At 38.0% G+C, this 13439-nt stretch overlaps 2 protein-coding genes across 5 annotated transcripts in view; both read right to left on the minus strand.

The window, feature by feature from the left end:
- Nucleotides 1-7403, minus strand: part of LOC116700017 (inactive rhomboid protein 2) — a 32022-nt gene extending 24619 nt beyond the window's left edge. For all 3 annotated transcript variants that reach the window (XM_032532857.1, XM_032532848.1, XM_032532839.1), the window contains exon 1: nucleotides 7157-7403. The gene's annotated coding sequence lies outside the window, so the exon portion shown is untranslated. The remainder of the gene's footprint in view (nucleotides 1-7156) is intronic.
- A 1453-nt stretch (nucleotides 7404-8856) lies between these two features.
- The window catches only part of acox1 (acyl-CoA oxidase 1, palmitoyl), a 15976-nt gene continuing 11393 nt past the window's right edge, over nucleotides 8857-13439 (minus strand). For both annotated transcript variants that reach the window (XM_032532887.1, XM_032532882.1), the window contains exons 11-14: nucleotides 12967-13072; nucleotides 12585-12728; nucleotides 12161-12367; nucleotides 8857-11731 (exon numbers count right to left, since the gene is read on the minus strand). In XM_032532887.1, coding sequence (XP_032388778.1) covers nucleotides 11681-11731; nucleotides 12161-12367; nucleotides 12585-12728; nucleotides 12967-13072 — 508 coding nt within the window. In that variant the 3' untranslated portion in view covers nucleotides 8857-11680. The remainder of the gene's footprint in view (nucleotides 11732-12160; nucleotides 12368-12584; nucleotides 12729-12966; nucleotides 13073-13439) is intronic.

The raw sequence follows: 13439 nt of genomic DNA on the forward strand, positions 1-13439 counted from the left end.
TGATATTATTTCACTTTGACATTTGTTTGCATCATGATAGGTTTTTCAATGTCAATGTTAATTTTTTCTTGATATCCGTGTCTTTTCAAAGACAGTTTTTTTTTTTACGCTGTCAAAATGTCACTGTTTTCAGTTTCAACTTTCTGTCACTGTTTTGGCATAGGGAGGAGGATACAAGTGGGATTTTCCAGGCTTGGCTATATGCTTATTAACATGAACTTGAATGTGCTTGTTTGACAATTAAAAAAGTTATAAAAGTGTTTTCCCTAGTTTGTGGAAGACTTAGGTGCACAAATTTGGCAGGGTGTCAAGGCATCTTTCCTCAAGAAGATGTTCATTTTCATTAAAAAATGCAATTTACCCATACATTTTGTGTCTCTTTGTGGTAGTTTATTGTCTCTTTTTCAAATCATTTTGGCCCGTTATTTCCATAACTGTGTCTAAAACTTTGGAAACGCAAGAGCAGATATTAAATAAAAAAAAACACAAAAACCTTAAAAGACAAAACTTAAAGCTAAAGAAGTCCAATTACAATCAGATCTGATCTGTAAGTTTTAGTTCAGTAATTCGGCTTAGGTGCTGCACTTAAACCTTATAAAGAGAGGAAAAACCCTAAAAGTGTAGATATAATGAGTACGTAGAACTACAGTCAGTCATATTTTTAGTTTATAGTATAAAAACATCAACTATGCCTACTTCAAAAGCGACCAAACAGTTAAACCTGCTGTATATTTTTGGCATTCTTCTCACATCTGAGCTAAGGGACTTGCTGAGAAACTTCACTATGCGCCTCCACAAGCTTGTTGATGCTGCTTACTGCGTGGAGAAAAGAGTGAATCTCACTGAACTAAAGTGTTGTGTGTGCCAAGCTATGCCTTTTTTCGTACTTTTCCATTTTAAGCTTTTCCACGGCTCGCCAGAGCAACTTGTTATAGGCCTAATCTAAATCTACTTCATGAGTGCAGTAAGCAAAATGAACAAGACCAGTGTTACCACTTGCATACCGAGATTTGATAATTAAACATTACAAAACGCAATAATAAATCTGAGTCAGGCGTTGCACATTTAACATGTCACATTGTAGTGCTTCTGATTTGTGAGAATGTGTGATAATTGAGACCTTGGCTTCAGACAAATCCACACAACCTCCTTCCTTTTTTGCAGAAACTTAAGGCTTATTCACACTTTTTTTCAACTACAGTAATCATGAACATTTACCTCAACATAATTGTGTGCTGTACACAGTCTGATACTATTTTTTTTCTCCTTTTTAGGGCATTCATTATACAGCCGCTGGAGAGTGACAGGAAAGGGAAGAGAGCAATATAGAGGGGACAACACACAGCTAAATCAAACCCAGGCCGCTGCCATGGACTCAGCCTGCATGGGGCGCACACTTTAAAAAGGTGAGCTAGAGGTGCCCCACACTGATACAAATCAACACCGAACAAGTCATTTTGAGATTAGCATTATGAACAAGTCTATTATCTTTCTCTGCATGTTCATAGTGGAAATAGCTGTTTTTGCCGGTAATGTAATTGCAGTTATAGTGACGCTCTTGGGGGTTAAAAGAGGAACTGGCCCTTAGAAAACTGCATCATCCATTCTTCTTCTTAACATTCACAAAGTCTTGCCTTGTAGATCCTTACAGGGACATATATAACAGCATGTGTGACTGTAAGCTGTTCACTGTGTTTATTATAACTATTTAAACATGTGTACCATAGAACTCTAACTGGATTAATTCATGTGAAGTGTTTTAAATGCATTAAGCGTTTTTTATTCATGGTTAAGATGCAAGATAGCTGCACACATGATTTACTCAGTGGCTTACAGAACAGGTGTGATTCAAATTATAAAGCCTCAGTGGAACGAGGAGTTGGGGGTAATTATTAGTGGGAATTATACCACATTTCATAATTAAGAATAACAACCACATGAGGGTTAACATGAGTACAAGTAAAGATGTTCAGACAATGTTCGCATCCTCACAGTCTGTGTCTCACGCAGCCAGTACGTGTGTGGACAACTACGTCAAGTGCTAATTTGTATGTGGGAGTTGACCACACTAACAGCGTGATCTAGAATAGTAACATGAGGAGATATTGTGTATGCACTTCCAGTCAGTTTCCCATTTCTCATTGGAAATAGCATAGATGTTAAAACATCTGATTAGACACCTGTAGAAAACAACTTGTCAAAAGCCCTATTCGCACAAGACTAGTATTACCATGGGACACTGATTTTACTGACATTATCTCCCGGATATGATGTCAAGGCTCTGTCGAAACATCAAAAATCATTTATAATTGTCAAAGGCAATCGCCATCTTAACCCTAAATCATGAAATGCTGATTTGCACAACTGTAACTATAAAATAAAAGGATGTTTTGCTGCCTTGTCATCTTTATTGTAAACTAACTACAGACTGAGAAAAAAGCTCAAAGACTACAACAGGTGTTCTTTCAATATGAGCTGCTTAGAGGTTCTGGACATGCGTGGTATCTTTATTTGATTGGGGATTTGGTATATCAAAATACGTTGCTACCCTACGCCTGAAATCTTAAATAAAGACATTATAATAGAGTCAAATATCAAAATATTCTCCAGTTAACTATTCAAATATGAATACATGCAAACATCAACTTATTTTCTTTCCTTTTTCCTAGAGATGTGATGAGATCTTGCGATATCAAAAACGTGACGATACTTCTCGTTGAGGTAAAAAGTTGTCTCGCAATATCAGTACACAAGTGCAGACCAGCAGCCTGTAGGGAGTCTGGCTTTAACCTCAAAATTAGCATAGAAAATTAAACTTTTGCAGAGCAATAGCGGAATTGCAGCTGAACAAAAAACGGCCTGTGTACCCGAGCCTGGGAAACGTTAGAGGATACCGAACCCCTTATTGACGTGTTCTTTGAAATAGTGTTAAAGTCTCGTCTCTTAAACCCAGTGCGTGTTTTTTGTACAAAGAAGGCTTTCTTCAGGACCAGGTCCAGCTACAAGCCAAAAAACTAAACAAAGTGGGAGGGAGAGAGGAATATTTTCAAAAGCTGGAAGTATTGTCATTGTATAAACCTCTGATATCCAACATGTCACTGCGAGCAGAAGAGCAGCGGACCTCTCCTTTCTTGCCTTGTGCACACAGGCAGAGCAAGTTACTATGGTTATGGGAATCTGCATCGCCGAGTCTTTTTCATAACATTAACCTATGTAAACACAACAGAAAACTTGATAGGCTTTTATTTATGTGCGATAATCTTCCTAACGAACAGTAACAGCCTGAATGCAGTTCTGCAGTTTTACTGATAGTTGACTCCTCCTGTAAGATTAATTATTGTTCCAATAAGGTAGAAGGAGTTTCAAAAGGAGCTGGCAGGTTGTGCATGCCTCGAAAGTAAAATAGTAATATAAAGACTAACGTAACCTATTTTTTTAAAGATAATTTTTGGGCTTTTCCGTCTTTAATGGACAGGACAGAAAGGGGAGAGAAGACACGCAGGAAGTCGTCACGGGTTGGACTTGAACCCTGGACCTCTGCTTTGAGGCACGTAACTGTGTGCCTACTCTACCAACTGAGCCAACCTGGCCACAATGTAACTAATTTCTTTGGATTCTAAGTAATATTGTTACTTGTTAAGGAGTAACAAGTAAAGAGTAACATATATCACTTCCTGAGTAACTTGCTCAACACTGCTCGCCACACCCATATTGTTTCAATGTTTAACAAACTGAGTTTCCCTAATAAAGCCTCCCTGTCTCAACAAACTGAGTTGTAAATGAAAGACCAGACAGGACTGTGTGAGAAAGCGCTTTTAATGTACAGGGCCAGCAGTCTGGTGGCACAATGCCTTAAAAATGAAGAGGAACACTCTGCTTTAACAAGACCTTTTCAAAGACAATCAAAACCTTTCAATGGCAGCAATGGAATGACATCCTCTTGATAGACTTTCTATACGTTAGGTGGACAACATGTTTGGTTTGGTGTGTGTGTGGGGTTCAAACTGATCATGACTAAGCCAGCCATTATGCCAGCAGAAGATTAAGCAGTGGAATGCTACTGAAGGTGTGGGAGTTGGAGAGTGTGTGAGTTTCAGTGGTAGTGTCTGTGTGTGTGTGTGCGCGCTTCCCCACAGTCATAGCAACAATCGAAACTGCCCCCTCATTTTTCACTTCCAAACACAATATCTCTTGATGATGACTCTCTAAACAAAACCTTGGTTCTTTACATATCCCATTATCCATATTTGGCTGATAATAGCACTTCGGTGGCTCAAACAAATCAATAGTTCCATTTAGAAGACAGTAATTTAAGTTCACTATCGCGGTATCTTGTTTGAAAAGGACCGTGGCTTCAACCTAATCATTCCAGAGAACTATTTTCTGCATGTGTCTGCATGCCCTAACCAGCATAACAGCAAGCTACTATGCAATACCTTCTATGCAAACAGCCTTGGTCCCAGTCCAAGAGCTCCTCACAATCCTCAAGATGTGACCTAACTGTCTAGTATTAATACAGTGTGCATTCTGTACATATAAAAAAAGAAAAAAGGTGCTGCTACCCTATTGTGTTTTTCTCTTCATCATTGGTGCAACAAGTGCGTGCATGTGTGTGTATGTTGCAATGTGTCACCCAAAACAGAACTTCTAAAAGGGTTTTGTCAGACATTTTGTCTACTCGTGGATTTTGCAAGAAACGGAAAAGGAAAATGAGCAGTCTCAGTGCCACAATAAATGTAAATAGTGGATACACAAACTACCCTCCGCGCCACAAAGAGCTTTTCAGCAAAGCTACAGAAATCCTTTTAAGGTTTATAAGTTGTTGGGTTTCAAAGCATTTCCGGTGTGTCCCAAGATAAAGCGTCATGCACCGTGGAACGACAGTTGGCATGGGAGCAAGGTGTTTTTTTCTCCACCGGCCAAATGGCTAGTAAATGTTTACCTTTTACCAGCCACCCAGCAGATTACAGTTCTTTTTTTGGCTGGTGAGTGAAGCAAATCTACTACCCATTTGCATATTTAACAGCATTTGGATGGTAAATGGTGCTAATATTCCAATAGCCTAGCCAGTCCCTCAATACTCCTCGTATACTGTTACTAAAGTGGGTTGTTGTTATAAAATAAGAAAGGCACACTGTTTGGGCATTTTATTGAAATATGATCTAATCTTAAAAGATCATGGAAGGAAAGCCCAGAGAGGGAAGTAATGGCAGGATGTAACTGCCTGTGACACTGACAGACTGGAAGACTCTGAATGCAAATGGAAAAGCCAAGGTGTTTCCAAACTACAAACTATAGGAGCAGTGAAATGACATACTGTACATTCTTCAGGCACCACATTCTTCTTAGATAAAAAGAACGGTAGTACAGTGTTGATGGGGAGGTAACAATGAAGAAATGCAAACCTCTGATGTAGGGCAGCACAATGTATAGTTTTTTTATCATCATCACAATATCAGCTGACGCGAATATACTCATCGCTGCGGCATAATGCGGAAGACACTCAAAGATTCTTTGTGTTAGTTGAAAGAAAATACCAGCAGAAAACTTCACTTGAAAATGTAATTGTCAGTTTTTTAGTGGCGCCTTTTATGTTCACTTCAATGTTTGATTTCTTTAATAAAATAATGTTGGAAATGATTTACTTCCATTTATGTCCAGCCCTAGTGGGGAGTGAGTGGTAGAACGAGTGAGAAGGTGACTAGCTTCGAAGCAAGTATTGACTCATGACGACCAACGTGTGCACCGATTGTGCACATACAGTAACTTGAGCTTATGTAGGGGGTTCATTTGAACTGTTCACTTGAAGCAGTTTTGAAAAATGTAACTGTAATATTGAAACTGATCTGTATACATTATCATTGCCTTTTACTTGGTCTTAATGTTTCCCATGATGTAGTTATCTTATAAAACACTCAATGGCAGCATGTGACTGGCACTTTCAGTCTTCACCTCATACAGTGTTGAAAATAACTAGAATAAAAGACTGCTCTTGCTGTAGAACAAAACAATGAAAAAAGTAAATATAAGACAAACACCACAGTAATGCTGTGATAGATATTACAATGATAATTGTGTCCACATCATCCAGCTTAGTAGCTACTTTGTGTGTAATTTCTGTATTAATCTCATGTTGGTTGAGCAAGTATCTACAAGTCAGTGGTGGTTGAAAACATTTCTAGTGGGAAAAAAGTACCCTGCACTGGCACCTGAACTTACTGTACCAGACTGTAACCAACTACTACCCATCATTCAACACACCTGCAATGACTGGTAGCAAGAGAGTTACAACAACAAACATTTTCACCCAGTTTAAACACTGTTTAGTGACTGACAATTCCAATGATATAGTGAGCTTGCTAAACAGGTGTTTTCATTTTTCTGTTAAGGTCTCCTACACACATTTCTGAGACAGACAAATATCTGATAACGTTAACAGACCATTCTAAGAACTGCTAGTAGAAAAAACCTGCACCAAATTGTGTAAGTTTCTGCAGGAGGTGGAGAGGCAACTGTGAGAACTGTGACACTATATGGACACAACAGCAGTCAATTTAATGACTGACTTGACTGTCTAAGCTATAGTTTAGTCATCACCACTGTGTTGCTAAATATTGCTTTACCTACACCAGAATTGAAACATCTCCTTTCTATAAGCTAGCTAGGTAACTTGACAAAAAGCGGTTTGTTTTCGTCAAAATTCAGATGAAAATGAGCTTCAGATAGGGTCCTTCGACGTTAAACACACCCTCCTGCATTCTTTGACAAATAAATGGGAGGGGTGTAACGACAGATGAATTGTCGGCACATGGCGACTATATCTTATTAACTTCAAAGGGATAACATGATATTTGAGGAATGATATTCGTATGTATATTGTCCTGGCGGGTAACGTTAGAGCAACAAAGAGGTTGTCGAGACACGCGTTCAGCGGCTAAGCTAACGTTTTTTTGTCCTTTAAAATAAGCGTTGGTTCCCACCTTATGTTGAAAGTTGCTTTAACATTTATCCGAGTACTTATGCACCGTCATTTTGAGATATTTAATATGTTTTCATTTTAAAAACTCGATGACCGTTGACTCAAACACTAAGTTAACGTTAACTTCTAACGGCTTTAATGATCCAAAAACAATGGCAAAGTTGTCGTTCCACTCACCTCCAAGACGAAACAACAGGATATTGTTCATTAGCAGAGGGTATGTCCGAGATGAAACAATACTGCAAACTACTGTCCGCCAGTGTGTCACTACTTCCCTATTTCTCTCTTCCAACAACTGCGGTTCCACGAAGGAGCAGGAGGCGGAGTTACAACTTATTGTATGCACAGAGTTGACAAGCAAGGCCAGGTCCAACCATAGGGTCCAACCCTCCCAATATGGCCCAGCCAGCGGGCCGCTTGTGGACATTACGGAGCAAGAGGCTACAGCAGAGAAATTCAACAGGGGGTCCGCGTGACCCCTAGGGGGTCCTCAGAGTTAGTGCAGGGGAGCCGCCAAATTATGTTAAAAAAACAAGTTTTTGTTCAAATATTAAAATACCTGAAAATATACTTAATACTATGAATCCAGCATATCTGTAAAAAAACATTTAATTTACAGCCAATACGGCCCAGTTTAACATGGAACGTAATTTTATATATGAATAGTAGTAGGGGGTCCCTACTCTGTATTTCAGCAAAGGGGTCCTTGGCTTACAAAAAGTTGAAGAACCCTGGTCTGCAGTAACAGATAGTGATTAACTCCTGCACAGCATACTTCTCAATTAAGTGCAGTGTATCATACATTGGTGGTTTAAATTTAGAAGTGGGAACAGCTAATGCCCATTCTATATTTGTTTTTAATACTATGCAACTTTAAGCAATTCTCTAGGAAGAAATTACCTTGTATACACAGCAGGGTTTCTTACAGCACTTGTCTCCTAATGTATCGAAGCAAAGAAAGGCCAAAATAATGTTCTATAGGCCTAAGCTTATAAAAAATACGAGTAGCCTACTCATGTTCAAGTTCAAATTATTTTAAATGCTGGTGTCTGAATTTCACCAATGAAATTTAAGCAACTCAATTTTCTGACCTGATATACATTTTTAGATACAATTAAATTCAAGCAACCCAAATATATATAAATATATGTAATATATTAATCACTTATGAAATTATGAACACACACAAAGGTTGAGATTGCACAACTTGAGTGTTAGGGGAAACAATCTGATTTATTTATTGAACTTAAAGGGGTACACTTGCAATTTAGTAGTACCCTTCCACAAAGTTGGAAAACAAAGAATGGTCAAAATTGACGCAGCAGATGAAGAGATATCCTGACCTTAGTATGGGTCATGCCCAAAAAATGATGGATCCTACAGTTTCATTAATCCATATTGATGGTGCCAAACCTCTAGTTGATGACTTTCTGGCTCTCTGTAAAAGTCTCCAGCCAAGTCCAAGATACTTTCAGACACCATCAGTTATTTTCTTAGACGTTAGAAAGCACTTCCAGACTTGCACAACTATGTCCACAGCCTGAAAAGCACTAATCAGGACTAGTAAACTGATCTATGTCTGCTATACCACTGACACTTTATATTGTTCTATTTGCTTTATTCTTTTACTTAACTCTTCTGTAGCAGGATCCCAGTGTCATCTACGCTGAAAGGGGATCAACTTAATTCAAGTGGCTTTCAAGTATACTATTGTGCTAAGTTTATGATTCACATGAGTATGTTAAGTTCTTCCAGTACATTTCTCATGAAAGTGGTAATGCATGTTATTAATAGTGGGCCTAAAAAAAAGTGTTTTCCAAAGTTGATGTAATCCAGTTCAAGCTGGTTTACTGATCAAGACAGATAAACTTAATACACATGATTTAGTTTTTTAATCAACATAACTTACAGGGCAAATTATTTACCAGCCATTAAAACCATGTTGTTTCTAATCATTATTACACAATAAACATTATCACACAAATATGCTCAACAAAGAGCTTAGTTATTATATAATAATTGTTCCCGTGCAACAGAAATTAAGGGAATAAAATTCATACATATACAGAAATGAAATACTATGAGCCTTGTAAGCACAATCACCGATTACTTACATTAACAAAAGACAACTTCCTCAGGCACATAATTATTTAACAAATCAAAAAAATATATATTTTTTTAGGGGTGAGGGAAAAAAAAAAAATCGATACAGCTTAGTATCGCAATATTTTCCGTTGCAATACCGTATTGATACACAGGCACCAAGTATCGATCCATTATTATATATGTGTTTGGTCAGTTTGTCTGCTTGACAATCTCATTTTGCAGCAATACAATTGAAGTGAGATGAACAAACGGAGAAATGTATCTTTTTAGATAAAACAAAGTTTCCGTTTAGGGACATAATTATAAATTGGGAAAAATTAGAAGTTGTAAAAAAGGTTATAAATTGCAAAAATCTTGCAGAATATTGCAATATGTCTAAAATCGCATTAACATTGTATCATGGCAAAAGTATTGTGATGATATCATATCGGGAGGCGTCTGGTGATTTCCCCCCCCCTAATATTTTTGTGTGTTGGATCTATTGCAACTTTTATTCACCGGCATCTGCTATTCGGATTAGGTTGCTGAATGCAAAAAATAAACTACTGCAGATGAGTTGAGATAAAGCAAGAAATAAAAATCTAACAAATCTATGAAATATGATACATTTCTGTTTGCTAAATCAGGTAATTATAGGTTTTTCCAAACCATTTCTGAAACTTTAATAACAGATCAATTAATTAATCAAAAAACATCCAGTTTGCACAAAGTTCATCATGTATGAATCAGAACAATTCAGTCAGCAGGATTTGACCTCTGCGGAATATTAATAGAATTTTTCAAAGTTTGTAGTTTAAAATGTGCTTGATTAAAAAATTTAAAAATAATCCATGTAGATGTTGGCTAGGTTTTTTTTTTTTTACCATTCTTTATACTATATCAACCTCACAGCAGGGAGAGAGAATACTAATTCCCATATACAGTGCATATATTGTCTCATTAAACCCTAAATTGTCAGAAATTCCTACTTCCTGTCGTCACAGGTGCTTATTACACATTTGACATTTCACCATTATCTGCAGAAACCGTTCTGTCCAACAAATACATTCAGAAGCATGTAGACGCACAAGATAGTCATTATTCGTTCAAATGGTCGACCACACAGACATAGTTCAGAAATTGAGGAATTTAGTACAAATCTCCCCAAAGATGTTCATTTCATCTCCAGTAAGTCTTTGTAAATCCTTCCACTTTCTCACATATATTGTCTCTTGATGGACCTCTCCTCTTTCTATTGAGCTCAGCTTCTATCAATAAAGTAGTACCAGTCTATAACCTACACACTAGTATCTGTGAAGTTGATCATTAAAGTATAACAATGTGATTCAATATACAGGAAAAAATGCAACCGGTGGTGGGGATGACAGTTAAGGCAGTTTGTTTTGCCTTGAAATACAGCAACTGGGAAATTTTAAGAATTTTTCAGTCTTGTAAAAACTTGTTAGCATTGGAGACCATTGTGACTGACATGAATTCCAGCTGCCCTCAGCACAGAGTTTTTTTTTCTAAAAACATGCACTTTTGGTGAAGTATCAACTTAAGGCTGCGAGGAACAGTTTGATTCAATGCAGGAGATTGGCTTTTAAGGCGTAGTGATTATCTACCGACCGTTTCAAAAGGGTATTTTTTTGCAGTATTTTACAAGGGAATATTTTTGTATTATCTTCACTTGATGTTTCCATTGGACATTTTCTCTAATTCGCTCTAATTATCTAATTCAAACATTTTGACTGGCGTTTAAGTCAGTCATATTACACCATCATTTACAAGTATGGAGGGGTAAGGGGTGTCCCAGGCCTGTGCAATTCCTTCTTGATGTCTACAGTATTGATAAAAGGTCATGAATAAATGAATGCCTCTTCAATAACAACAAACAGCACAGGGTCTTTTCAAATAACCATTGGTCCTCGTCGTCAGGGGAAACAACCAAAACTGATTTTGCTGTTGGTTTGTTCCTAACATAAAAATCTGACATTATGTAACGTTCATAATCACATTCTGTTCTTGTTAGAAAAAAGAAAGATGGCATTCCTATCTTGGCTGGCTCATGCAGAGGAGCCATCAGGCACGCAGTAGAAAGTGAAGAAAAGATGGGGGAAACTGAAATATTAAAAACTTCACGATGGAATTTCCCTACAGAAAACAAGGTCTTCTTAAACAGCAAGTAATTGAATGTTTTCAGTATTCTCAAAGCTATTTTTCAAAATAATTATTTCATTAGAGATTTTTAGATAGACTTCTAATTTCTGGTATTGCTTCTATTCTCCTCATAAATGCATTTTCTTGAGATTGTTTCAGGTTGTTCTCCCCGTTTATAGGCCACTGATTTTCCCATCATTCCCCATCATTAAAGAGAAAAATGTACACAGACCCAAAATGAGACAATACACCAAGGCCTTTAAAGTGGCTGATGGTTTTTAACATGACCACACTTAGAGAGTAAAGTAGGGAAGGCTAAATTCCTTCAGACTGGTAAACACCAGCTGATGGAAATTAATGGCCATCCTGGTGTTGATGTTGATTTGGTTAATGTGGTTAAGGTTGTGCCAGTATATTTCAATTTGCAACCAGGATTTAAGGTGCAAGGGGGTCAGCTCACAATTTGGACCGCAGGGGTTTCAGGTACTTGTGGAAGGATTCATGGACCTGGGGAAGAAGAAGGAATATCGAGCATTTGTCAAGCTGAAATAACAGTCAAAGTGGGAAAGACATGTTTATGTAATCTCACACACAGTGTTCTACCTCTAATGCCAAAGGATTGTGGTCACCCATAAAGTGCACACATGCAATAGCGCACTTGTAACTGAACAGCTTAATGTGACTTAATGCAATAAGTTCTGCATTTCATAGAAAACGTAAAGCATTAAAGTCAAAGAAAATTGACTTTCACTGTTAGCCAGTGTTTATTCACTAAACACAGTAAGTTAAAGTAATTGTAAAGAATGATTTTTTTTCACATTACTGTTTAACGCCATATTAAACTGCTTCTCTCGCCTAGACCAATTGGCAAAACATCTGATCAGTACCACCTGTGCGTGACACTATTATTTTTTAACCCCTGTGACCCTGACCTACCTCTGTGGAGTTTAGGGGTGAGCGGCGAGCCCATTCGAACATGTGCTCATAGACGTTTCCATCATATCGTCCCAGGACTGAATTTAGCTTCTTGTCGTGGTGGTCAAAGGCATCTACCAGTGCCACAGCATTGGGCCTCAGCTGAGACAGCAGCTCCTTGATACGAACAGAAACCTGGTGCACTTGGGGTACATTCAGCAGTCCTGCCTGTAATCAAAACAGACGGAGCTGTGGATGAATACGTGCTGCCATACCTGATTCAGCTGCCCTAATAATGAAAAACAGGCAGTAGAGACAGTGGGTTTTGCTGTCAAGCAAAGAATTAAGTCTTATATTTAATTTTCAATTCAAAGTTTATGTGATAAAACAATTGTTCTGTAACATTGCAAACCATATTGTGTCTCCATGTTGGGATTTCTCTGACCTGTAGAAAGTCTCCAGAGTGGGTAGTAATGCCGTGCAGGGCGTACAGCAAAGCCAGGGTTGACAGCACTGAGTGTATTGCTATGTCACCAATCTCCCCCAGCTTGTCAGTAAAGAGCTTCACTACGACATAGTGACAGTGAGCCTGCAGACAAAAAAGAGGGAAGATGTGTAAATGAATGAAAGAGACTCAAGGCAACAAATAAAGACAGAAAAAGAAAAATGAGATGAACATGAGCAGAATTTGAGTTCAATTTCAAGCAGCAATGGAAAGACATATTTGGCTCAGCATCAATGTCTACATACACTACCCTATAAAATCCAAGCCAGATCTGTGTATCAAACAAAAGCGAGAGAGAGAGAAGAGCGAGAACTGCACTTACATCTGAAGCTCTGACCAGGTCAATAGCACTGTTGTTCCAGGCGTCCTCTTGGCTCTTCCTGTTCTGTATCTCTTGCTGGATACTCTTAGCTGCCAGCTCAACTAGACTACAAACACACAAACTATCTGCATTAACCAAAGATGTAATTTATATATTGGTTAAAACCTTGAGATATGTTTTCCCTCCCCAGCTTTAACAACTCAGATTTATCTTTGATGTATTACAACAGAGGCTGTCTCTTTACTTAAAAACACAATAGCACTTTTAAATGAAATGCTCCGGAAATCCTCTTATGGAATAAGATTGTCTTTTCACAAATGATCTATCACAAATCATATCTACAGTATATAAAAGAGGGAATATGTTGAAGAGTTAGTAGGAACACAGAATAAATCATTACTGACACGCAATCGTCCCCTAAAGTCTGAATTGGCAGGCCATAGTTTGTCCCCCTCCACCACCCTGACTTTGTC

The sequence above is a fragment of the Etheostoma spectabile genome, chromosome 2 (genome assembly GCF_008692095.1).
Source record: "Etheostoma spectabile isolate EspeVRDwgs_2016 chromosome 2, UIUC_Espe_1.0, whole genome shotgun sequence".
Taxonomy (NCBI): Eukaryota; Metazoa; Chordata; class Actinopteri; order Perciformes; family Percidae; genus Etheostoma; species Etheostoma spectabile.